The sequence below is a fragment of the Thunnus thynnus genome, chromosome 13 (genome assembly GCF_963924715.1).
Source record: "Thunnus thynnus chromosome 13, fThuThy2.1, whole genome shotgun sequence".
Lineage (NCBI taxonomy): Eukaryota > Metazoa > Chordata > Actinopteri > Scombriformes > Scombridae > Thunnus > Thunnus thynnus.
Genome location: NC_089529.1, coordinates 23,145,054 through 23,172,692, shown reverse-complemented (window position 1 = coordinate 23,172,692; position 27,639 = coordinate 23,145,054). Strand labels below are relative to the sequence as shown.

The window sequence follows — 27,639 nt, the reverse complement described above, 5'->3', positions numbered from 1 at the left end:
TTAGGACAGTAAAGAAAAAATTATAACTATAAAAATTCTACATATTTTCAAAATTATAGTGATAATTATCTTTTTTTGTTTTTATGTAATTTTAGAGTTTATCAAATATGTATCAACCCAAAAAAGGTTGTCTACCTTTGTCTTTGATTGAGCCACATATATATGATGAAGTTTAACTGAGTGTCGTTATGTTTCATAGACAGTCCTTCATTAGTTGTTTTTTTAAATTTATTTATTATTAAACTTTATTGATAACAGTCAAATTCAATCAACAGTAACAAACAAGATTACAGAACAAAAAGAGGAAAAAGTGCCAGGGAATTCAGTTATGACATTAAAAAGCATTCAGAAAAGGGATTGCGCAAGAAGCCTTTACATTCATTAAAAGCAAAATAATATGTTTCAAATATTGTTTGGGTCTTTGCTGCTTTTCTATTTGTCATCTTGACTATAGAGTTATAATAGAGGCTAATATCAATTAGAAATAAGGTAAGGTTTGGTTTTCTATTGGTCCATTTCATTTTATGTATGTGGAATTTGCCAAAAATCATAAACAGTTGGATTGAAAAGCTAACATTTTTGTCCATTGAGTTATTTTTAAAATCAATGAAGATATCACTGCCAGAAAGCATGACCATTTGACCTGTTTTTCTGAATAGAAAGTTTTGCATATCATTCCAAAATATTTTGGAATACATACAATAGAAAAATAAGTGAAAAATTGTTTCTTTGTTTAGACCACAGAAATCACAAGAATAATTAATATTCAGCTTAAACCTTTCCAGAACACGCTTTACAGGATATATTCTATGTAAAATTTTAAATGACACCTCTTTCATTTTATTGGTAATACAATATTTGTCTGATATTCTCCATGCTTTTTTCCAATTCAGGTCACCATAAATAGAAGACCAAAACATTTGCATAGGGGGAATACAGTTCTTCATCAGTACAGATGTAGTCACACCTGGTGATGAGTCATAAACGCTGTGGTGTATTTCCCCTCATCTGCCACGAGGGGGCAGTAATCTCATTCAGAATCGGAGCACTTTGACAGACCCCGTACAAGTGAGATTTTGCTTGACTGAAAATGTTTTCAAACGGTTTTTGTCGCTTTTACAAGAGAAAATGCTTCAGTGATGAAGTTTAACTGAGTGCTTTGGTAAATGTACGTTTTAATCCTCCCGACTACACACTGCTTTTTGTAAGGCGTCAAAAGCCAAAAAGGTTGGAAACCACTGGTTTCATCTTAAAATAATGTGTTGTATAAAGCTTTTTATATTATCCATTGTGTCAAATCTTCATCTGAAAAGTAACTAAAGCTGTCAAATAAATGTAGTGGAGTAGAAAGTATAATATTTCCCTCTGAAGTGTAGTGGAGTGAAAGTATAAAGTAGTATTAAATGGAAATACTCAAGTACAAGTACCTCAAAATTGTACCTGAGTACAGTACTTGAGTTAATGTACTTAGTTTCCACCACTGGTGCTAACGGTCTTTTAAAGTTAATATATTTTCGGTCTAAACCGAGTTTCTGTACTTCTCTACACCTGTAGTTCTCCTGTCTGTCCCGGTGGGGGCGGGGAAGGTGATGCACCTGCTGTGTGACCTGCTTCTCCCGGCGGGGCGGGGTCAGGTGTCTGTTGTTTACCTCGTCTTCTCTTTGCTCTGCTGTGTCTCATTCAGTCTCGTCGTCAGTTTGATCTATTTCGACCGAAGTGAGAATCATTTCAATGCTCAGAGTTGATCTACATTTAACAAAATCGTTGTTTGTGGTCACAACCGGTGCTGATGTCCCGGAAAAACGCGCAGTTCGGTCTGTAGACAATTTGAGGATTTATTGTTTGTCTACGTACTTCCCGGTCGGTGCTGAGTTTCTGCGGATTGTAGCCACAACAAAGAGCCACAATGCGAGATGTTTATCTGAACAATGAGACGTGCAGGAACGGTAAGAACACATTGTCTTTTAATAATAATAATAGTAAAATAATTACTAATCATAATAAATAGGAAAAACAAACGATGTGGATATATTTTCCCATTTATCTCGTGTTTCCTCATCAAATAGACACAAACTGTAGCCTATATGCAGTGGTGGAAGAAGTATTCAGATCCTTTATTTAAGTAAAAAGTATTAATACTGTAGTCTAAAAGTACTCAATTACAAGTAAAACTCCTGAATTCAAAACGTTACTGAAGTAAAAGTATAGAAGTATTTTCAGGAAAATGTACTTGAAGTATCAAAAGTTAAAGTACTCATTATGTAAACTTTTTTATATTATTATAGTATATTATATTGTTTGTTTTATCACTAACAGATACATATAAGAGCATTTTAATGCTATAGTTCATCAATATGGAGCCAATTTTAGATATTTTAGGTAGATTAATAGTAATAGTATTGCATCATAGCATATAAGTGTATCACGTTTTTTAATAATAATAAGACACTATTTACATAGCACCTTTCACACACTGATGCAGCTAAAAGTGCAAAACAAAGCAGAAAAGAGCAGACTATTTAAACAACAGTTAGATTATTTAAAACAATTGTAGTGGAGTAGAAATACAAAGTAGGATAAAATGGGAATACTCAAGTAAAGTACAATTACTTGAGTAAATGTACTTAGCATTTGGGTAACATTTGTGCAGCAAAAGATTTTTAAACAAGGAAAAAGATTGTGATTTTGAGAGTGATAGCCTAATGCTAAATGCAAATTCCTCTCTGTGTGAATATCCCTGTAGGACTCAATCCGTCTGTATTATACAATCCTAGGTTATTAACCATAGACTGTAAAAAATAATGGACGGAGCTTCCATGGCGTCACCCATTGGTTTATAGACTCCCGGTTTGAAGCCTCGAGTTTGCATTTTGACCGACGCCATCTTGAACTTTTGGAGCCAGAAGTGACCATATTTGGACGAGAGGGCGGAGTTGACTCCAATGCTAGCAACCAGCTTGGTTACCACGGTGCATTTACAGTCTATGGTTAATGGTTAAAAAAAGTACTTACCGGAAAAACCGAACATCCGACTCCTTAGAGGATCTTTTAGTACAACCAAACACTGAACAAGACTTTTTTAGGCGACTAAAATGTTACAGTTAACTTTCATGAACTCAAAACACACTGTGAAATAGCAGCAGCTACGTCTATACTCTGTGAATCTGGGATTCGCCATGGTTACGTTGCATAATCAACGTTGTCGCCATGGTAGTGACTTGTCAATCATAAGGTAGCCATAAAGCATACACTGCTTTATCATCTATTTTATTCTAAATGGGACCATAATTTCCAAAATGAACATCATGCTGTATTGAAGAAGACTTGAAACTAGCGATTGAGATGATAAATTCATTAGGAAACTGTTTACTGGGGTAATAAATTGAGTGAGAAGTAGGGTCATTTTCTTATAGACTTCTATACAATCAGACTTTTTTTTCAGCCAGTGAAGTCGCCCCCTGCTGGCCATTGGTTTAAGTCATTTCCACATTGGCTTCACTTTTAAGACCTGGAGCTACCCACTTGTTATAAACTACAGCAACTAAATATTATTTTAATTTTTGAGTTATAGTTAAGTCTATGGTTTGTAAAAAGAGACTGTGATGGTTAATGTTGGTTGAATAACTTCAACAGTTAATCAGTTATTTAAATAGCTGCTGTTCATCATGAATTGATTAATCAACTACTTACTTCAGTTCCAATTGAGATAATGTAGGACAAACATCTCTATTAAAAAGCTTAAAATATCTTAACATATCTTTATCTTCTTACACATAACTCTCAATACAACAGATGCCTTAAATGACTCAATTTAATGTTTCAGTTTTATATGAGTTTGTTAAAGGAGTCTCACCTGTTGTTTAAAGTGTAGAAAATTTACTTTTTAGAGCCTTAAAAATCAAGAATGTGAGAGCAGACAGAAAAACATAAACAACATTTAGGATCTCTTTTTCTATGTTATGAAGAGCTTAAATGTCTGAGACATTATTCTTGTAATTCATGGATCATTCCGGTCATTTTTTCAGGCGAAAAATACATTTGATTGCTCTGTGGTCACAAATGTGAGAAGATACTTTATTTGTTGGTCTTAAATTATATTAAATTGAATATTTTACGGTTTTTGACCGTTTATGAGGCAAAACAAGAGATTTGAAGACGTCACCTTATGCTCTAGAACACTGATTTCAGATGTTATTATGAGAAACTTTATTCTCCATATTTGTTAAATTATATGCAGACAAATCTCACATTTTTGCATGTTAAGCTGACACTGCTCTGATGTATAGACTGTATTTTCCCTGTAATTAGTAACAAATTGCACACTTCTTTCCAGCAAACTATGCAGAAATTATTCAGAAATTGATCAACCAAAATTAATCTGAGGAGTTTCTGTATAAATACGTTGTGATAAAAGAGTTTAAAAGGTTTTTTATGGTATTTAAGCTTGTTCCCTTGATATTAAAGTGTTTACTACATCTAAAGTAGAAACTAGATCTGACACGATAAGACAGAAGATGAATCTGCATCTAGTTTGATAATTGAATAATTGTTTTAGTCACTTTTACAGCAAAACACTAAATATTTGCTAGTAGCAGCTTCTGGAGGATTTCAAGCTTTTCTGTGCCGTATATGATAGTAAACTGAATGTCTTTGGATTTTGGACTGTTGATGAGATAAAACAAGACATTTGAAGATGTCACCATGAGCTCTAAGAAATTATAACAGGCATTTTTCACTATTTTCTGACATTTTATAGACAAAACCATTAATCAAGTAAATGAGAAAATAATCGGCAGATTACTCAATAATGAAGATAATCGTTAGTTGCAGCCCTAGTAGAAACATTATTTTTGGTCTTCTCATTAAGAGTTATCCTAACTGCTGCTCAGTGAGTGTTATCATAGCCTGTGTGCGCTGAGGCTTCAGTGTTGACAGTGTAAATATTGAACTACTCTGCCTGCTTATGCTAGTGCTCCTCATCTCATGTTACTCTAAACAGCACAGTGGTCAAACCAGTATTACACAACTGTGCGCCAGTGACACAAACCAAATGTTTAAATGGGTTCAGAGGGAACAGAAAACACTCTGCAAACACTCAGACAAACTCTAACATTGAAAGAGGCTTCAGGTTTCTCTCACGCTGTCAAAGAGGACATGTTCTAAACATTTCCAACTCTATATTTATATTCTGAGGCTCTACTGAAACATCTTTGCATGATTTGTAGTTTGTAGATTTGCAGTTAAAACTTCCTTATTTATCTTATACTGGTCCTCTATGCAGCTCCTCAGTTCAACCTTCATCTGAAACAGGCTGTTTTAGCTCCTGTCTCTTTAAGGCCCCCCTCCTGATGAGCCCACTCTGTTCTGATTGGTCAGCTTCAGGAAGCTGTATCATGGATGGATTCGTAGTTGTCACATTATGAAAGTTTTGCAAGATCAGGTCCTGTGATAAACATATGTCTAAATCAGCTAAACAGTCATACTGTCAGCTTTTTCTTGCAGTGATTTCTGAAATATTTGTGAATTCCACCTTAACATGACCCTTTTTCATAGAGCAGGATACAAATAAACAGCACAAAAAAGACAAATCAAAGCAAAGGTTTATATCAAAGGCGTCCTGGTAGAGTTACAAACCGTATTACTGCAACATCCTCAGTTCTACTGTCAATGTCTACACTGTAAATTTTCAAATAAACACAAAAATGATTTTAAAAAAGGCTTAGATCTACTGCAGCAGAAATTTAATTTAATTGGCCATTAACAAAGCCCTCCCCCCCTTAGTCAGGTGTCCCATATGGACACCTGACTGTTGTTTTAAGACACACTTGAAAAATCGTGAACCCGTCCTTTTAACTTTTCCTCTATCACCATCATCAGGCTATAATTTCATTTTGTCTAATACTTTGGTTTATGATCAAATACCTGCGAAACTAATGACATTCCTATCTTCCTCAGCTGTACTGTGTTTAGAGATAGTTACAAAATGTTAGCATGCTCACATTATAAACTCGTTTGCAAGGTTGCAGCGTGATAATTTTCCAGAGTTGTGAAATCCAGTCTGTGAATATTATAAACCGCTGTGCAGTGTTTTTCTGATCAGCTTTTAAACGCAATAATCTGTTACTCAAACCGGACTTGCTGGATCATATTTCATTGTCTCACCAGCACTTTAAAGCGGGAGTGCGGGAATTTTGTCTCCCTCTTCTGGCAGTGAGAGTAAAGGGGGGCGCTTGGCTGTGACACTTGCGACACAGGCATGCAGCAGCTCTCATGTGCAACCTGAATATCAGGCACACAGAGAGGGCCAGTAAAAATGGATATGTTGTGACAGTCGACTGGCCCAAAAACATATTTTTTGACAGTCCACCAGCCCATCAGGATTTGTTCCAGTATGCCCGATGGCCAGTACTGACTGTAACCTACTGTTGCTTCTGTAAAACGGTGGATAAATTGTTTTGAGCGTCACACAACCCCCACGAAATGACTTGTTTCACTATCAGAATTTGATCCATTCGGTCCGATAACATTTGAAAAGTCTAGGAGAGCCGCACGATTAACAGCCAGTCAGCCAGCACAGGAATGTTGCCCCCAACATAAGATTTAAAAAGAGATTTATCTGGCGGTGATAGGCAAGATTATAAATCTGATTAGATATTCAATGCTTATTTCTTTTTATTATGATCTTTCTCAATTAATCAATTAGTTGTTTCGTCTTTAAAATTTTGTTTCCTGTTCCCCGAAACCCAATATGTCTTGTTTTGTCCACAACCCAAAGATATTCAGTTTACTGTCACAGGAGACTAAATAAATAAGAAAATATTCATATTTGAGAAGCTGGAATCAGATAATTTGGACATTTTCTTTCTTAAAAAAATGACTAAACAATTAATCAATTATCAAAATAGTTGTTTATTAATTTAATAGTTGATGACTAATGGATAAATCAACTAATCGTTGCAGCCCTAAACTTAATTAAGTGTGTAAGAGTAAAGAGGAAACATTAAGAAACGGTTTAAACAACAGTCTCAAAGTATCAAAGCTAATTGGTTGATGCTCCGTCTCTCTGCAGGGTCGGGAGTGAGGTTGTGGTGTGGCTCTCAGTCTGCTGTGTGTTTGGTCACCGGAGATCAAACACTCGTCTACACATCCATCACACACCTGAGCAATGGCACTCAACTGACAGGTATACCTTCAAACACACACACACACACACACGCCTCTTACATACCTGTGTGAGTAGGCAAGAGGTGTGTTTGTTCAGGGTTAAAACTCTTTGTGTACGACTAATGCAGTGTGTAAACATCCTTGTTTAAGGATCATATAGGGTTTTATTTAAGTCTCTCTGTGTTTATTAAGGAGGCTGAATGTGCAATTGAAATAATTACAGACTTTGACACTAATCCATTAAAACTGAGGAATGACTGGATTATTTTAAAGCCAATAATTATGTTTTTATATTTAAAGATAATTATAAGGATACACATTTTTGACATAACTCAAGAATTCATTCACTAATTATGACTAAGTTTCATCACACAAATGTCTAATAGGATAAAATGATGTTGTGATGACATTTTATATCCAAAAGGTCAGAGGTCAACTTCACTGTGACATCATAATGTTCAACAAAAACACTTTTCTGGCCATTATTCAACACCATAACTCAGGAACAGAAGGGGAGATTGTGACAATATTTCACATTTGGTCAGACACTGAATTGGTGACACTAATCTTGGTTCCACCTTGAAACTGTGGTGATTGTTGAAGATGTGTGTGAAGCATCCACGTTTTAGTATTTGTAGCTTCTTTGCAGCAACATCCATGTCTGAAGCATCGCCTACTGTCAAGGCTATAACTTTGTGTTCTATCAGAATCAGCTCTTTTGGCCAAACATGAACACATACAAGGAAAATACACTTAATACTTTTTATTAAATTCCTTCAAAGTCTTCACTACAAATATTATGAGTCTAGACAGACAGGGATGTAAACTACAACTTGACTGGTTGGCGGAGGCGGACAACCACAGGATGGCATTTCTGACTTTCTCTGCTGACATTACATATGCATTGGTAAAAATATATCTATGATACGCCAATATTGGCTGATAGTATCAGCATGGTTGGGCTCACAAGCTCACATTTTGCAGGTTACGAATTCACTCTAAGGGGTATTAATATTATCAGACTGCTGGAACTTAACAGCTCTAACAAGTTCTGCTTTTGTTTTCATTGTTTTCTGTTCCTGGATCAAAATTTCCAGAAGGTAAGTTCCAGGTATTCTTAGGGGGTTGTAATGCTAATTTGCAACATGGCAGTTAATAACATAAGACAGAAGTGTGTTTCAATATATACACTCCCTCCTAATGTTATGATAATAGGGTGGACAAAATATTGGGAACACTTTTCAGTCCACCAACCATAATAAAAATAAGATAAAATAAAAAGAAAATACGATACAAAGAGTGTGTACTTCAGTCGGGTAATTTGAGACTTAATAAGTAAAAACTCAAAGTATTTCACCATGTGTACACAGTCTGTAAATCGGTGCCTAGGTCTGTGAAGCCAAAAGCAAACAGAACCTCCCTTTTCCCAACGGACACAGACTCACTACCAGTCTTGATTAACTGAAATAAGCCTCTTTCATTTTACCCCAGAATGTCTTCCCACAGGTTTAACCTCACTGTGGGTTTTATCTGTATCTGATTAATGACCTAATACCTGCAAAACGAATGACATTCCCATCAGCCTCAGCTATACTTCTTGTTTAGTGCAAATGTTAGCATGTTAACACGCTAAACTAAGATGGTAAACGTTATACCTGATAAGCACAATAACATTTTAATTGTGAGCATGTTACCATTTAGCTCAAGTATAACCTCATTGAACAGCTAGTAAAGTCTCCAGTAGTGAGCTATATTTTCCACTAAGTATCAAACATTATACCACTCTATCTGTGTTTTCTACAGCACTTATTCCCCAAACAGAACATAAAAATGGTGTCTCCTTTTTAATGCTCACTATCTGAAGTGGTGTCAGCTTTTGAATGACCTATATCCTATATAAGGTTGAGATAAGATAAGATATATTATACTGTCCCCTTAATGAAATTTTCCTTTCCTCAGCATTAGGCTCAAGTTGATGTCATAAGAAGGTCAAGTTCAAGGGTTGTCAAGTTCATGCTGTGGAAAAATACCATGTAAGAACAACAGCATGACAAGAGTAAAAAACAACATGATTTTGACAGAAAACACTGAAAATACATTTAAAAAAAAAAACAGTTGACAGGATCTTTTAAAAGTAAGATAAAATGGTGAAATAGTCATGCAGATTCAACAAAGAATTAAACAAGATCAAAGAAAGTATCTGGTGGTAACATGAGAGATCTGTATTACACAAACAATATAATGTATGTAGCCTGATAAGAAGGAACGTGATTTAAAATCTGAGAAAGAGCCAGAAGACTACACGTTATCTGGATCACTTTTCCACCAGTACAAATCTAGATGAGTTTTCTGTCACCAGTTGCGTGTATACAAAGAGAATAACCTTTTACAATAATGATGTTTTAGTTTTTGCCATGGAGGAAAAAAAAAAATCTTTTGTTAACAAGAGGTTACTTCCTCAGTACAAACAATGCAGTCAGGAAGAAGAAGAGCGACATGTTGTTTTGTTGTGTCTCCAGTAGATTGAATTTCAAATGAGGTTAAAAATACTGAAGCCTTTTTTTATACATAGTTCCCCAATTTCAGAGGACAGACAGTGATTAGACCAGTGAATATAAATAATATAAGTTGAACTATTTTGTGGAAAGAAATTAATTTTTTTGTGTGTTTTTATAAGTCTTAAAACATGTCTGGAGGAAATCTGAAAGTAATTCTCATTTCCCAGCTTGTCAGTTGTGAGGACTTTCTGCTTTTATTTGTCTTTTTTGATGGTAAACTGAACGTTTTGGAGTGTTGGTCAAACAAAACAAGACATTTCATATCGTTTTCAGAAATTGTGACGGGCCTTTTTATTACACTTTTCTTACATTCTCTAGACCAATCAATGGTTTAATCAATTAAAAAGTAATCATGGCTGGTGGTTTTATATATAAATATCACAAAATGGAGAAAAATGTTGACCAGTTTCCCAAGTGGACATCCTCCAATGTCTTGTTTTGTCCTAATCAAGAGTCCACAACTTAAAGATATTCAGTTTACTGTCATAGAAGATTAAAGAAACCAGAAAATATTCATATTGAAGAAGCTAGAACTAGAGAACTTTAGTATTTGTTCTTTTAGAAAATGACTCAGAGCGATTATTAGATTATCAAAATAGTTTGTGATTAATTTTTCATTGACTATTGACAAACTGATTACTCAACTAATTGTTGCAACTTTAATATTCATAGATTCTGGGTTTTTCAATTAGGGAGAAGGAGTAGGTGTCATTTTAAGAATTTTTGTCCACATAATTTAACTTTTTTTGAGTATTTACTTAAAACATGTCAGGAGAGGATCTTAATGTAATTTTTCAAGCAACAATGCCAAGCAGGACTTTCTGCTCTTCTTTGTCATATATGACGGTAAACTGAATCTTTTGGAGAGTTGGCCAGACAAAACAAGACATTCAATGATATCAAATATTCAGAAATTGTAATGGGCCTTTTTCACTATTTTCTTACATTGTATAGACCAATTAATCAGTTAAGAAAGTAATCTGCATACCAATCGATAATGTAAATAATTTTCAGTTGCAGTCCTGGTTGGCGAGAGTCTACTAGTCCAAACATAACTGAAAGGTCAACATTTACTCATTACTGTTGTGGTACACATCATCTTTTATATCCAGCAACACATGCAAACTAAAATCAGTGGTTCATAACTGCACTATTTCCACATTTGTATAATATTAACATGTTCACAAACAGGAATCACTGGAGTGACTTATTTACACAATCCTATTGTTTAGTATCTTGTGTTATCATGAAAACACATTTAGTAAATTCCTGAGTGTTTTTTTTCCAGATCTGATAAAGTTATTGAACACAAAGACTGCATGTACACACCCTCATAAACACACACTCACTGACTGCATGTTTCTCTGCAGGTATTCAGACAGTCAACGCCTACAACCAGTGGCTGGGTCTGACTCTGGCCCTGCTGTCCGCCTTCCTGATTGGTGGGAGCGTCATTCTCAAGAAGAAAGCTCTCCTCCGATTGGCCAGCAGGGGACACACTAGAGCAGGTAAGCAGAGCTTCAGGAGATGGTTGAATTCCTTTTCTGACGTTATTTTTTTAATACTACTACTTACTTTTTATGTATTTCTTTTTGGAGGAGTGTGGATTGGTGTATGTTTGTATTTTTTAATGAAGTAACCAAGGAGACAAGGAGAAAATAAAGTTCATGAGAGCACCAAACGTTGATTCATCCACCGCTGAAAATAGTCCCCAACAAATACACTATTACTCTTGTTTGTATGCTAAAAACTACAGTGACCAGATGGAAATTACTGAGGCTTTTTCTAGTTATTAAACTAAATATTTGTGAGGTATTTTTAAAGATTTACGTCCTTAGTAGAAAGACACAGTATAGAAGTTGATTGCTTTCTTTAAAGTAGTTCTGGTGAAGATTTGGACAATTTGGTATCATTTTGATGGTGACAGTCACTTATTATGCGATACGGCAGCTTTATGTCGTTGGTGATTTCAGGAGCATGTCGACATCAGACATATAAATAATTATACTAATAATAATACATTTGGATACAGTGATTATGTGTTGTAGTCTATTGTATGTAGTCATCTGCAGCTTACAAGGACTGTGGATTTTGTCCCCCATCACTTACATTGTAATTGCATTATGAAGGGATCTTCTAATGGTCAGTATGAACAGGAGGAATGATTACAGCAAGAAAAACATGTTTCACTATTCATTTAGGCTCCTGACTGTTGTTTTAAGACACACTTGAAAAACTGTGAACCTGAGAGGTGTCACAGAAATTGAAACATTCAGGTTTCCTTCAGGAAACAGTTAAGCTGAGTTGATAAGCCGCCCACATCCTGACCGAGCTTATCTCACCGTCAGTTTACTCAGCAGATGATGACCTAAATAATTGCTTTCTGATATAGCACCTCAGCTCTCTATCTCTGAAAGTAAATGTCATATTTCATAAAAGTACATTTATTTTTTGTGATGTTAGCAGAGGTTGACTTTGCTTCAGGTGAGGCGGTCCAACCCCTGCTATAAGATACTGTAGGAAACCCTTGACATGATCATTGGTGAAAAGATAATTGTCCAGACATACTTGAACGCACCAACAGCCAGCATTTTTCAAAATGGTTGCAACTGGTTTTTGTTCTGATCACAAAATCTTAATTATTATCTGCAGGATGTTTCAAGTCTCTGCGAGTTGATTTTCACTTTCAAGGAAATAAACTTGAACAAATGTCTGCCTGGAAGGAAGGAAATCAATCTCTAAAAGAAAGATTTGGACTCTTTATTTCAGCCTCTTTGTGTTATGAAACAACTGGTCAAACACGGAGTTGCCAGAACAAACCAGTTTCTATCAATTAACTTTTTCACTTAAAGGTCAAATGACAAATACAGGAAACTACAGAAGGCCTTCAACACTACTGATGACTCTTTTAGGATCGTTGTTTCAGGATCAAATCTTACTTATGTGATTTTCTAGAGATTTTTTTGTAATGTTCAATTAGTTTAATTGACAGTTTTAATTTTAAATTAATCTGCAACTATTTTGATAATAGATTAATCACTTTAGTCATTTTTTAAGCAAATAAGCCAAAACTTTGCTGTATTTAACTTTTCAATGTTAAATACAACATACATACAAATGTTTCAATTCTTTTCTTTGTCATACATGATAGTAAACAGATATCTTTTGGTTTTCATTATCAATTAATCTGTCAGTTCTTTTCTTGATTAATCAATTAGTTGTTTGGTCAATAAAATGTCAGAATAATGGTACAAAAAATGTCATTCACTGTTTCCCAAAACCCAAGATGACGTCCTCAAATGTCTTGTTTTGTCTACAAGCCAAAGATAATTCTGACATTTTATAGACAAAATGATCAATCGAGAAGTAATGGGCAGATTAATCAATTATGAAAATAATCGTCATTTGCAGCCCTACTCATATTTAAGTCCATTATCCTGAGATAATGATTTAACTATTTTATAATCTTAATCTATCGAAGTGTTATCTCATCATTAGAATTTAACTATCTCTTTACCAGAAGATAAGTTAGAAATTTCCTGTCACTTAATAAGATAATAAGGTGGTGCGATGCCTTTATGTGTAAAATATGACTGTATGTGTGTTTGTAGGTGATGGAGGCCATGGCTACCTGAAGGACTGGCTCTGGTGGGGAGGCCTGTTAACCAGTAAGAGTTATTTCTTTAATCTGCATTTCTGTGAGTGAAACTAGAATATAATCTGACATTTAAGGAAATGTCCTAGTTTCCTATTTTATCAATAGTCAGATGAGAAGATGGGTATTAGTTTAATCTCTGCCTGCCCAGTTAAGAGATTAGGACGTCTTCAGCCTAGTTTAAAGCATTTTATTCTTCAGTGTGGTCATGTGCTATGGACATGTGAGTGGCTAGAATAAACAGAAACTGCAGAGCATGGTAAATTTAACTAGCAAAATTATAGGAAAGCCAAGCGATAAATATGAACTAAATAAAGAGTAAAGCTTCCAAGATCATTAATGACCCTTCCCATCCTCCGCACTCACGCTTTGAGCTTTTACCCTCAGGGAGGCGATATAGACAAGTTAGAGCCACCGAAAATGTCTTTCTTGCCAAATGCAGTTACGATGCTGAATACATAGCCTACCCAGAAACTTTGCCTTTCTCCCATTTAATTTTATTGTACTGTATTTTCTACTGTGTTTTTGCATTTTAAATATTTTCTACTGTACTTATGTATTTTGAATAACTGCTGTATTGTCAGTTGTCCTGTTCAGTGTCATTTTTTGGTGCTGCGTAGTGAAAGCAAAGATAATTTTCCACAGTGTGGACAATAAAGTTTGTTCCTTCTTTCCATCTAGTTACATAATTAGGTCAAAATTAAGTCATAAATAAATTGTTAAATATTTTGGTTTATGATCAAATATCTGCAAGGTGAATGACATTCCCATCAGCCACAACTGTACTTTGTGTTGTGCTATTTAACAAATGTTAGCATGCTAAATTTGGTTGTAAAAATTACAATGTTAACAATGTACTGGTAAACATCAGTACAGCCTCACAGAGCTGCTAGCATGACTATAGACTGTCAGTCTGGTTTAACTGATATGTTTCTTCACTGCTGGTGAGAACATGTATAATGCAGTTTAGCCTTTCAATTAGTTCCTACAACGTTTTCCTGCAACCACAATCACACGCGAGAAAAACAACATCATCAACTCAAGTGGCAGTGTCGAATAGCACTTTTATAAGACCTCTGACCTGGTGTCGTCTTTACAGTGGAAACCAGAACAGTCAGGCAGAATAGACTCGGCAGTGAGACGTCTTGTCCCAGAAAGAGATTTGTTGTCACAGCCGGATCATAAACAAGCTAAACGCTAACATGAGCATGTTAACTTGATCACAAGGACAATGCTAACATGCTGGTGTTTAGCTATAATGGTCAAGTAGAATGATTATCATGTTTACCATCTTGTTAGCATGCTAACATTTGCTAATTAGCACTAAACACAAAGTTCAGCTGAGAATCATGGGAATGGCCTCAGGTGTTCATGTATTTGGTGATAAACTAAAGTAGTAGACAAACTGAAATTTTGACCTGATGATGGCGTTAGAGGAAAAGAAAATCATGGATCAACAAACTCATTGGGATTGATCCTCTGGGAAGAATACATTTCTGCGCCAAACTTACATTGAAATCCATCCAATATTTGTCAAAATAACCGCAGATATTTTGCTGCTAGTGTGGCTAAAAATGCCAACAAGTCCCATTTTTAGAATTAACAAAAGAAGACACTTCTCAAATGTTTAATTTGTCCTCTCTAAACACAGCCATACTTGTAAAATAAGTTATAAATTGGAATATTATTTAAATCAGGAAAAACTATCTATTCAAGTAATTTGATTTTTGTCATGTACAAAATATTTGGTCAGTTTTTGATACATTTTGGTCGTTACCCAAAAAGTAATATCCATCCCGTCTGACTTTACACTTTTCAACATGATAACATCACCATGTTTTAATGGAATTTATCGTTAATCTCAAAGGGGATCATCAATGTTATTCCAATTCATCCTGAGGGGGGACATGACGTTTCATGATGATCCATCCAATAGTTGTTCAGATGTTCACAAATGTCAACGCCAGAGGAAAAGTCAGAGGATCACAAAACTTATAAATATACTTACTAATTCATGCTGAGGAGGACATGAATGTTTGAATGAAATTTCATGGCAATCCATACAATAATTGTTCAGATACTCAGTATAATCCTTAGAGGTTTGTTTGTACATAGTACATTTGGACAGTGGACAGAGAATGTGTGAGATGTAATTTTTAAATTTTTGATGAAGCAAGGCTATCAGTTTCTTTGTACTAAGCTTGGCTAAACACATCCTGTACCTGTGTCTGCTCAGGGGCGCCGCCAGGGATTTTGGGCCCCACCACCACAATCAGTGCAATTGCTGTAACCACACCTCCAGAGCCCAATCAATCCATTCAAAGCTTTCAATAAGTCTATCATTGCAGGCTTGTAGTCCAATACTTACTGTACATAGGATATGTACAGTAATACACATAGGCATACATTGGCCATATGACTTGAGGTATTATTTTAACATTGGCTGTCACTTTAATACAGACTGAATCACTTAATGCTTCAAACTGTCCAGCATCCAATACAGACTATAGGCTGTTTTTGTTTAATATAACGATCATTATGTGGAAAAATAATTAGTGTTTGAATTCTTATCATTGAAAAAAATGTAATCTTTGCCAACTGACATGTCATTCAGCACAACGCTGCTCACTTCATTCTTCAGTTGGGAGTAGGACTGGTTCATTGGTGGAGGGGGTGAGGATGGGGAGACAGGGCTGCTGAGCTTGAAGCTGCATCTGTTGGCCTGGCACCAGGCAGGGCAGGGACAGCTAATTCAGTATGAATGGTTTGTTAAAAGTTTGCCCACATTGATTAAATGTCTGCTAAATGAGGAACGAAATGATAGATAGATATTAAGTAACTAATGTCAGGGGAGCCAAAGTTGCCTTTTTCACTATGGACTAAGCTAACGGGTTAATTTCCACCCCTTACGACATGGACTACATCCACCTGTCTTTGTGAAAAATTGGGTGACATACTGTCGCCCTTTCTTTTCTCTCTCCTGCCTCTTTTCTTTCTTTTCATTTTTGGAAGCCAGACTTTTCTTTAGGAGGCTGAGACATGATGCTCCACCATCAACCCTTCACTCACAATTCACTGCCAGCAAAGTACCATTCGCACCTGGTTTGGGGGCAGGACCGAACCATTTTATGTAAATAGAGGGCAATATGGAGGCTCTGGATGTTTACTTTTTGCCAAAAACAAGGATAAAATATTCTATTAATGATGATAGGTTAATAATTTAATATTGGAAAAGTCACAGGCCCACAGAACTTAACCCCCCCATACAGTCCCTGTGTGTCTTCTCTGGAGTCACAAAGATATCACCTCACCTGATGTCCATCTTCTCATCTGATGCGATGATACAACAAAACAAACATATTCTCTAAAAAATGTCAGTTCTACTCTAGAATTTACAAGATGTATTTATTTATTATTACAGATGTTATCAGTGGTGAAACGATGTTTGTGGATTACTGTCAGAAAGCAGAGGCCTTTTCATGTGACTCTCTCTCTCTGCAGTGGGAGCAGGAGAGGCCTGTAACTTCGCCGCCTACATGTTTGCTCCGGCCACGCTGGTGACTCCGCTGGGCGCCCTGAGTGTCCTCATCAGGTAGCCGTAGATCTCTAATTAATTGAACTGTTCAGATACTTTACTCAGGAGCAGATGAAATGACTTGCGGTCTGTGTGTTTCAGTGCAGTTCTGTCCTCCTACCTGTTGGGGGAGGTGTTAAACGTGGTGGGGAAGCTGGGCTGTCTGCTGTGCGTGTTGGGAAGCATCCTGCTGGTTATCCATGCCCCACAGGAACAGGAAGTGACATCACTACAGGACATGACCAATAAGCTGTTGGAGCCTGGTGAGAGAAAAAAAATGTTGTCAGCTTCACATTGCAGATAAATATAAAATAAAAACTGTCAGAAAGAGACGAGAAAACTAAAACTTTTTAATGTTTCGTAACTTCAGATCAAACATCTAAATTTAACCTTTTTCCTCTTTTTCTTTGTCTTTTCCTCGCAAAGTACAGCATAAATTAGCTTCGCAGGTCTGTTTCTGTTTTGTTTTTTCCCCACATGAGTATCTATAAATAAGTTTATATGCACCTGTTTTTTTGCACATTTTCAATTTGTAAAAAAGATAAAACTGGAAAATGGCAGAAATTCAAAAAAAGTTAAAATATTGCAAAAAGGTTTTTACTTTTATCTGAGGTGTAACAGTAGCTGTGTGGATAAAAAGCAAATGTAAACAAACCAAGTGAATAAATGATGACGTACATGAATCATGTGACCTAAACGTCACTGAAGAGCTGAAAACATCAGGTCTGTGTGGAGCGATGATGATGAGACTGTAACCTTCCTCACATCAATACATGAAACAAACAGAAATGTCATATTTCCATCATGTTTTCCGTCATTTGAGCTTTGACTGCTGCTCTTTTAATGACATCATCGCATTGTGTCCTCTTCTTCTGCAATGATTTAATGGCACTGACTGGAGAATTAGCACCACCTGCTGTTTATCTGCTAATATCCACACTACAGGAGTGGAAACAAGTGTTAATTCACTTTTTTTGCCGATTTTCTGGAAAGTTTTTTAAAATTTGATCTGTATTTGGATGGTAACTCTCTAGATTTTCTCAGTTATGCAAAACTAATGATAGTTTACCGGTCGTGTGTGCTCTTTTCTGACTGTCAAGACTTAAAAAAATCTGTATTTTATTGTGTTTCCTGGTTTGATGGGGGTAAAGTTCGGTTCACAATTTTTGAAGTATATCTTAAAACAACAGTCAGGTGTCCATATGAACATGAAAGAGGTTTTCCTCACTGTAATCATTCCTCCTGTTCATACTGACTATTAAAAGATCCTTCAAATGTGCTTTCAATGTAAGTGATGGAGGCCAAAATCCACAGTGTGTCCACACAGTCATTTAAAAGTTGATGTGAAGCTTATATGAGGCTTCAGCAGTCTGAGTTAGTCATATCAAGTGGATATCTGACACATTTACAGTCTTTTTAGCATCAAATTCCCTCTTTGTGCTTCCTCGGACAGTGTTTCCCTGTTGAGCTGCGGTGGACGTATAGTAACAAAAAGAGGGACTTTGGCACTAAAAAGACTGTAATGTTGAAAGATATCTACTTGATTTGACTCATTTGGATGACTGAAGCTTCATATTAGCTTCAGATAAACTTCAAAATACATTTTTGCACAGAAGGAGGACTGTGGATTTTGTCCCCCATCACTTCCATTGTAAGTGCATTATGAAGGGATCTTCTAATGGTCAGTATGAACAGGAGGAATGATTACAGCAAGAAAAACAGGTTTCAATGTTCATCTTGGCTCCTGACTGTTGTTTTAAGACAGACTTGAATAATTGTGAACCCTCCTTTAATTTAAACCTGGCCAACACAGCTGGATTACAGTTGAACATTCACAAAGAACAACAACTGAAATATGAGTCCGGCTCTTTGTCTACAACATGATAGTGAAACAAGCACAGACAGAGTCAGAGAGACATTTGATCTGCCCTCAAAAAGCTCCTTTATAAATACTTTGTGCTCCATAAAAAGAAGTTTTCTTAAAAGAGGAACACAGATTCATGTTTTTATTTCCGTTAAAGATGGTTTTATTCTTCATGTGCGTTTACGGTAATAACTCCGTGTTGTTTATTTGTGTCAGGTTTCCTTGTGTACATGTCGGGGGTGTTGGTGCTGTGTGCCATCCTCGTGTTGTATTTCTCTCCGCGGTTCGGCCGCTCCAACATCCTCATCTACATCAGCATCTGCTCACTGCTGGGAGCCTTCACCGTCTCCTCCGTGAAGGGCCTCGCCATCGCCATCCAAACTGGTGAGACAGACAGAACACATCCACATGTTGTTATGCTCATTTTAAATTTGCACAGTAAAAATAAAAACTGAATATTCAACACCCAGAATTTAAAACAAAAGCAAAAAATATTGGGAAGTTTACACCTGGTTGTGAAGCTCTAATTTCTGCTTTTTCTTTTCTTTTCCTGATACTAACTGTTCCAGTCCGCCTGAACGGACAAAAACAAAGAATAAAAAAACAGTGTCTGACAATAAAAATACACAATATGCAAAATTATTTTCTTCTCCTAAACCTCAGATTTTTTTTTCTGTGAGGTTTTCTTGTTCCAAGTCAGATTCAACAAACTGTTTAATGTTACAAAATTTGTTGTAAATATCTGGTTTCAGCCTGTTGAATTTCACCTGTTCATTGTTTTTTAAATGTTCTTTATTGAACAGAACAACAATACATTTCAAATAATGAACCCTGCCAGGAGATACAGACATGTATTATGTTTTTATAGCTTTTGTATTATGTGAAATAGAAATACACCAGTGTAAATATTAATTTAATTTCAAAAGCAGGTAAACACGGGAATTAAGACTTATTTATATAATACTTTGTATCAACATTTTAAGTAACTGTGACGTGTGAAACAAAAAATCATGTTTTCAGATTTGAGAGTAAAGTTTGGTAATAAGTATATAAAAATATTAAAATATTTCCAGAATATGTGACTAACTTTGCAATGCCAAAACAAGTGAGTTGTTACAGAAGGTACAGTTTGTAAGTGCAAAGTTCCCAAATTTTTATGATGTTTGGCGGGAAAACATTTTTATGACTTTTCTTTAACTCACCTGTTAATGAGGAAGCTGAACGTTCCTGAGATTTTATCATCAGCATCATCAACGCCCCAAAAATGTCCGTATAAGGCGACCTGTTCCGCTCCGCTTTATTCACAAAACTGTGAATAAGAAAAAGAATAAAAAGAAGAATTTGAGGTCGCTGCTGTGAGAAACCAGCAGACACATCGATGAAGTGACATGACATGAAGTTAGATGCTAAAAAAACATCTTTCTAAAGCAAAGCACTCTGTGACTAATATGAGAGGCGTCATGTGACCGTCACAGAGATATTAGAGGAGAGAATTTTACAGCCTGCAGTAGCTGATGTTACACTGTCAGCTGCAACACAACATGATGCTGGACAGGAACAGGAGGAATAATTACAACAAGATAAACATGTTTCAATGTTCATTTTGGCTCCTGACTGTTGGTTTAAGACAGACTTGAATAATTGTGAACTCGTCCTTTAAGCAAAAACACTAAACAGTGGAATACAGTTAACACAAAACTCAAGTAATCACAAATAATATAAATATTACAATAAAAATGTCAAACAGATTCTAAGAGAAAGGAGCTGTACAGAGTTTAAAATGAAAATATTTGCCAGCTTTTATTTTGCACTTCCCATCAGGAAACAGTCTACATGGAAGTGAATTTAAAGTTTGTTGTCAGCATTGATTATCTTCTCTTTTCTTTTCTTCTCTCTCCATCTCTCAGTGTTGTATGATGTGTCTGTGCTCGCTAGTCCTCTCACCTGGATCCTGCTGCTCACTCTCATCGTCTCCATAGTAACACAGGTAAGCTAGGATGGTTTTTTTATCCTGTTTTTAGAAAAAAATATGTGTTTTGAAATGTATCTTCTTAATCCGTCAGAGAATATCTCCCCCACCTGTGTGTGTCTGCCTGCAGGTGAACTACCTTAACAAGTCTCTGGACACCTTCAACACCCTGCTGGTCTACCCCATCTACTACGTGCTCTTCACCTCTGTGGTTCTGTCCACCTCCATCATCCTCTTCCAGGAGTGGAGGAGCATGGCGGTGGTGGACATCGTCACGACGCTGGGATCCTTCCTGGTCATCGTGGTGGGCGTGGCCATGCTGCACCTGTTCAAAGAGCTGCAGGTAGGTGACATCACCTCCACATTGATGTGGTTTTTTTTTAGCTCCACTCAGAGTTCCTGATTACACAAGATGGTCATACTTTCCTTCAGACTGATATATGTCGATAATTATTAAATCGATTGGAAATATGGCTCATGGATCTCAGAGGATGACGCATGAAGAGTTTTGTGATCCTCTGACTTTTCCTCTGGCACCACCTACGGGCCAAAATGTCAATCTACTTTGATATTAATGATAAATTACATTAAAACATCAACACTTTACTTTCAATACTCCTATTTATCATTAATAATTAGTTAACAAACAGTTAATAAATGATTTACAACTCACTATAATGTAGTTGTTAGCAGATATAAGAGTTAATTAATGTATCAGTCAACAACTATAACTCCTAAAATGTATACAGGAAGTAGGTAGGAGTATTCCAAAACATGTCTGACTGCTGAACACTGACCAAATATTTGATGCCAGCTTTGAGCACTTAACAAAAAACAAATTCTCTGATTAGATAGTTCCTAATATCAAGAATTTCCCGTTTTACCTTAAAACTGTTTTATAAACCAATTTCATTCTGGATAAATTAAAAAAAAATAAACACACACATTGTCTGTACAACGCCGGCCTCCCAATAAACAGTGCTGAAATAAAACTGGCCCCTGCTTTTAGACTCTTAGTCTTGTTAAATTCCTCAAAAAAGTTAAGTATTGGCACCAAAAGCTGAAACAATATTTAGTCCGAACAGTTAGCTTTTTGAAATGCTAAATGTGAGCATTTTAGCGTTAGCATTAAGCTCAAAGCTGTGATCAGATAGTAATTTATGTAATTTTTCTGTTAAAGCTGGGACGGTATTTAGCATATATTGTCTGTCCATATAATAGTATTTTTTTTTTGTAACTGTCATATTGTGGTACACTATAGTCAAAAGTATGTAGACCTGTATTATTTGGTGTCCACATACTTTTGGCCATATTTTGTATCACAGTTTACAGATCAAAGCAGCATTAATCTGTATTGTTTACAAGTTTTACAGCTACAAAGTGCAGCATTAAATCATTTTTTAGAGGAAACGTAAGAATAAAAATTGTTGACGTTTTGCAGATGACGATGGCTCAGCTGACCAATCAGCTGTCTCAGCCTGTGGAGAGGGAGGACCCTGTAGACGAGGTTTCAGCCAATGAACGTGGAGGAGGAGAAGAGCGAGGAAGGAGGAATAAAAAGGAGGATAAATACGGACTGATGGACAACATGGTAATAGAGAGTCTTCCTCCTATGAGGGAGGAAGGACCGAGAGTCTTCATCATCAGCTGAAACAGGAGGGAGACGCAGGTTTGTGTTTCCTGTCTGGACTGCTCGGTCACTGATACTGTTGTGCACTTTTTTAAAGATCGGGGCCTCTGGTTTGACGGCGTTTCAGTTTTGTTTTGTTTTGTTTTGTTTTGTTTGTTTTTTAAATACTTTATTGAACAATAGATTTACAAACAAAGCAAGTCAACCATGGTATTAACAACCTGGACATGTGTCTGAGTAGTAAGAGAAAACAAAAATCTAACATAAAATAAAACTATAAAAAGTAAGAAAATAAATTGAAATATATAAATTGTAAATAATACAACATAAACAATACAATAAATAAAATTAAAAAGATATAAATGTATAAATTCACATAAATCAATTTAAATTAAAAGTTAGTTCATTAAGCATCTATTAATTTCATTCCAGTTCACCATTAAGGTCCATCAGCTTTCACACAAAACAAATCACATTTACTTGAATGTATCCTACAGAAATTTATGGAAAACACTGATTCCACATTTACACTCAGTCACATCAGGCGTCAACTAACAATTGTTTTCATTATTAAATAATCTGTTGATTATTTTCTCGATTAGTTGTTTGGTCTGAAAAAGGTCAGGAAATGGTGAAATATGTTGATAATTTTTTCCCAAAGCACAAGATGATGTCTTTAAATGTCTCGTTTTGTCGCAACCAACAGTCCACAACCCAAATATATTCAGTTTACTGTCATAGAGACTAAAGAAACCAGAAAATATTCACATTTAAGAAGTTGGAATCAGAGAATTTGGAAATTTTCCTCTGAAAAAATGACTCAAAATGATTAATCAGTTATCAAAATAGTGGGCAGCTGATCAGTTAATCGCTGCAGCTCTAGTTGTTTGTTAGCTCGCTGCTGTTGCCAGCTGTTAATCATTGTAATTTAACTGCTTAAATGCAGAAGTTGTTCTTCTTCAGGTGTTTTTGTCAGTTACCAAACTGGCCTCTGGACTGATTTATGATCTGACCAAAGGAAAGACGTATGTGGCTGAGTGTAAAGTGTATTAAAACACATCTGGATTTTCTCCAGATATGAGACACTTTAAATGATAAGTGTAAATGGAGCCACTGGATCCATCATATGAAAAATAAGTCCTCGCTACACCTTCAGATTGCTTTATTTATTGTTTAATTTCCCCCTGAAGGTGGCAACGGGACAGTGTGAAAACTGTCATTTCGTTCACTATCAATTACTTGAAGCCTTCATTTTGTTTTTATTTTACCTTTATTTAACCAGGAAGTCTCTTGTAGGGCTGTCGCTTTTTAGTCAAAATTCAAGCTTTTGTTCGAACGTGGAGAAAAATTAAATATTCCAAATGTAATGACCTGTATGAATTCAAAATTTACAGTCCATAAGAACATAAGACTGTTTGAAGTAGTTTGCCATCTGATCCAGCAGAGGAGCTGATCAGCTTGACCTATCGCAGCTCTGTGACCCGTCAGTAACTAACTAACTAATAAATGACAGTGGGGAAGGACAGTAGTGATCTGATAATCACAACACCAAAGCATCTGAGAAGCTGTTTGTGGAAGTATTTTGGGTGCAAAATTACCAACAAAGAAAAGGCTGTTTGCCAACTTTGTGAAAAACAGCTGATTTACTCTAAAACGACAACAAATCCGAGGACTTAGCAGCTTGTTTCACCACACGAGTGACAACATCAACACAACCTCATCTGACACAGTGCAACGTCCAGACACATAGTACAGCTGTATGACAACACAGGGAACAGCGAGATGCTCAGAAACTGACGGATCATTGGCCGTATATATGCTGACAGTCGCAGCACGTTGTATCTGAGGCATCTTACAATATATGAGTTGAGTTTGAATTAATTCGAACAAATTACTTGTTGGTTTGAATTCGTTCGATCTTGACTTTTTGATAAAGCGACAGCCCTAGTCTCTTGAGATACATTATCTCTTTTACAAGACTGAACTGACCTTCTTTATTTGAGATTTTTTATTGTCAACAAATCCTACAAAAAGAGCAAAGTCAACAATATGTCAGTCTGACTTCCATGATACATAAGATCACTTCTTACTGTATCTAGATATACTCATAAATACTCATCATCTCAGCTGATAAGTCGTCTGATAATGTGGAGTCTTTTTACAATAGCTGCAGACTAAAGATGCCACCTGAAACTAGCTGTGAATAAGTAATAACACGCAGTATTTTTAGGTCACACACACACAGAGGGAGCAGCAGTGTAACATGAGAGCAGAGACCTCTTCGCAAACACTGAAACTGTCTTAAGTATCGTTACATTTCACTCGAGTTGATGACGACGGTGTTTAGTGCAGTCAGAGGTTTTCAAAGTCTAACGTTATGCCCCCCCCCCCAAACACCCCCTGACCAGTGTCAGATATTGATAAGAGTCACAATATTTGTTCAGTATTCACATGGGATTTGTTGACAATAAGACTTCTGCTTTAAAGAAGCAAATACAAAACAAAGAGCACTATGTTCACTTTAATTATCATTTCAAGTCCTTCCTAATATTCACATGTATCTCTATATTCACTTTCAGCATACAGTATATGGTGACTTAAACATTTTATTAATTCATATTATTTATGAATTAAAGATATTTCTTTTCATTCAGTGTTGTATTTTTACTGAGTGAATTTATCCAACTTCATCAGTTTTTTTTCATGTCATATAGCTGCATGTTTTTATTTTCTGTTGCCTCAGCAGTGAGTGAGTGAAGTATTTTTCTTATATTTTATATGTTTATTGCACTAATGAAACAGAGCTGAGGATTTAACAGACAATAGCTGTCAAACTAGAGGCCCATAAATCAAACAGACCTGTAAGTGTGATTTTGCTGACGGAAAAAAAAGAATCATATCAGGGATTCAACCTTGTTTTTAGAAGATCAGACTTTGGTTCGCTGCTTTCTGTAGTGCCAGGAAATAAGAGCAGAGTGAGACATCTTTGCTTCCTCCTGAGTCTTCTTCTGGTTGTAAACTTGTGTTTAGATTGATAACGTACTCCTCTCTGCTGATGGCTGGAGTCTATGAAGCAGCCAGACTACAACACACATACATACTGTTAATCATTCAGTGTACATGGAAACCTCAAGGGGAAATATGTCTTGCAGCCATGTGAAACGCGTCACACACACAACTGCACATAAAACATAACAAAATACAAATAAAATAAAATGTTAAAACTTGACAAAACCAGTTTATTTCTTCTTCCAAAAGGGGTTTTTTAATGATCTGATCAGATCTTTTTTTCTAATAGGCAGTTTCATTAAACAATCAAAATAACACATTTGACTTCCAAATCAGCAGATTATCACTAAGTGTGTGGTGCAAATATTTGTTTAAGATTGTGTCCTAATGCTGAAAACTGATGACACGTCCTACAGAGAACTCTTTTATTCTCTCCTCTTTTAGTTGAAGCTGCTGATGTGATTGTTCTGTTTCAAGCAGCCCAATAAGAAAGCTGTTATAACAATGTCAGTCAGTCAACCGCCTCTAAACTGAAATTAGGTTCAGACATCCACTGTCCTTAGATCCTCTGATTTTTCCTCTGGTGCCAACATGAAGTCAAAATTTTCACTCATCTTGTTAAATATCTCAACATCTACCAGATAGATTACAATTCAAACCTTCATGTTCCCCTCAGGATGAATTGTTAACAACAACTTTTCATCTAGTGCATTAGCATGCTATTTTTTATCTATAGATCATGTAACATGTGACGCATTTGTCACCTAAATCGAGTCTCATTTCTCTCCATATTAGTTGGTTTTGATACATTCTTCACACAACTACTTCTGTCACTTTTTTTTGTGAACAACACAGTGAAACACTGTAAATGCATTCGAGGAGAGAGTGTCTGAAAACGTGCGACGTTGTCCCCTGATTCATGGTGTCTCGCTCCTCTCTAATAACAGGAAGTTGTTGAGAGGAACGAGGAGTTTCTGAGGCCGGACAGCTAACAGCGCTAGCAGCACTGGAGGAGATATTGTTATTTTCACACAGCTAGCAAACCAAAGAAAACAGATTAAATATTATACATCTGCTGTTTGACAAAATAATATTAACACTCTTTCTAGTCCACTTGCTAGCTTTTTCTGGAGCTTTCAACCACAAACCCATACTTTGTTTGCAGAAAAAAAACTTTTAGCCACATAGAGCATGTAAATATATATACATCACTTAAAATAATAAACATATATATATTTTTACACTCCAGCTTTATTATCAAGAGACTTTTCCTTCCTCCCCACCCTGGAGAAACTGCTACCCCGATAAGTTTTGTACACTGATGATCAATGGTGTGTGTGTGTGTCTGCAGCTGAAGACTCTTCTCTTTATGAAGCACAGAGGAACAAATTAACCAAACTAATTAGTCTGTGTGTCACCGCAGATTCTCAATGTTCTGATACGCAAACTGATGAGCTGCTTAAAGGAACATAACACTGTTTTATCATGTTTTAGCAGATTCACCATGTATGACGTGTACTTTACATTAATACCCAACATTTTCCACCATCACAGTGTTTTCCACAGCATTTTTACATGATACTTGTGTATCAAAGCTTGTGTAATCAATAACAGAAGGTCCAGAAAAAACAGACATGACCCCACTGATTTAAGCTGCTTGTGCTTTGATTATTAAAATTAACTCAAACCAAATGCTGCCTGGAAATAAGGAAACAAAAACAACACTGTATGTGTGTTGTATTTGTAAAGTTGTTGGTTTTATGCAAAGTATGTGTGATTTGAAGTTAAACTGCTAAAACAAAGTGTAAAAAAAAACTCTAGTTTAGTTTTATTTATAGTTGTCTGATCTTGTTCTCAACGATGTCTTAATATTGCAAATCATTTCAATAAAGAACTGTGACCAGGATCTCAAACCTGTTGAAGTGTTTTATTGCTGTTTATTCTGTTGCTTTGGTCTTTTTTGACATTTTTGTTTTTAATTGTGAATGAATCGTTTGATTAACACTAAAACGTGTTCACAGCCTCACAGAGTTTCTAACATGACTGTAATATTTCAGTAAACGTGAATAATAGTGTCTGAGCTGATAAATATGAACGAAGAAAACAAAACGATCAGTGGTGGAAAGTAACTAAGTACATTTACTCAAGTACTGTACTTAAGTACAATTTTGAGGTACTTATACTTTACTTGAGTATTTCCATGTGATGCTACTTTA

General features: G+C 35.9%; 1 protein-coding gene across 1 annotated transcript; it reads left to right on the top strand.

The window, feature by feature from the left end:
• On the top strand, nt 1–27,329 carry nipal4 (NIPA like domain containing 4). Its single transcript, XM_067608706.1, has 11 exons — nt 1–202; nt 956–1,946; nt 7,070–7,183; nt 11,093–11,230; nt 13,334–13,390; nt 16,879–16,969; nt 17,054–17,214; nt 19,032–19,199; nt 20,723–20,802; nt 20,915–21,127; nt 22,226–27,329. Exons 2-11 carry the CDS (start codon nt 1,907–1,909, stop codon nt 22,433–22,435), a joined length of 1,272 nt encoding a protein of 423 aa, XP_067464807.1. The 5' UTR covers nt 1–202; nt 956–1,906; the 3' UTR covers nt 22,436–27,329.
• The last annotated feature ends 310 nt before the right edge of the window (nt 27,330–27,639 follow it).

Bases quoted from the DNA above. Each gene is read 5' to 3' on its own strand.
- nipal4 (XM_067608706.1), top strand. From the start codon at position 1,907: ATGCGAGATGTTTATCTGAACAATGAGACGTGCAGGAACG. The intron at 17,215-19,031 runs GTGAGAGAAAAA...TATTTGTGTCAG, and splicing joins CAATAAGCTGTTGGAGCCTG to GTTTCCTTGTGTACATGTCG. The intron at 19,200-20,722 runs GTGAGACAGACA...TCCATCTCTCAG, and splicing joins CGCCATCGCCATCCAAACTG to TGTTGTATGATGTGTCTGTG.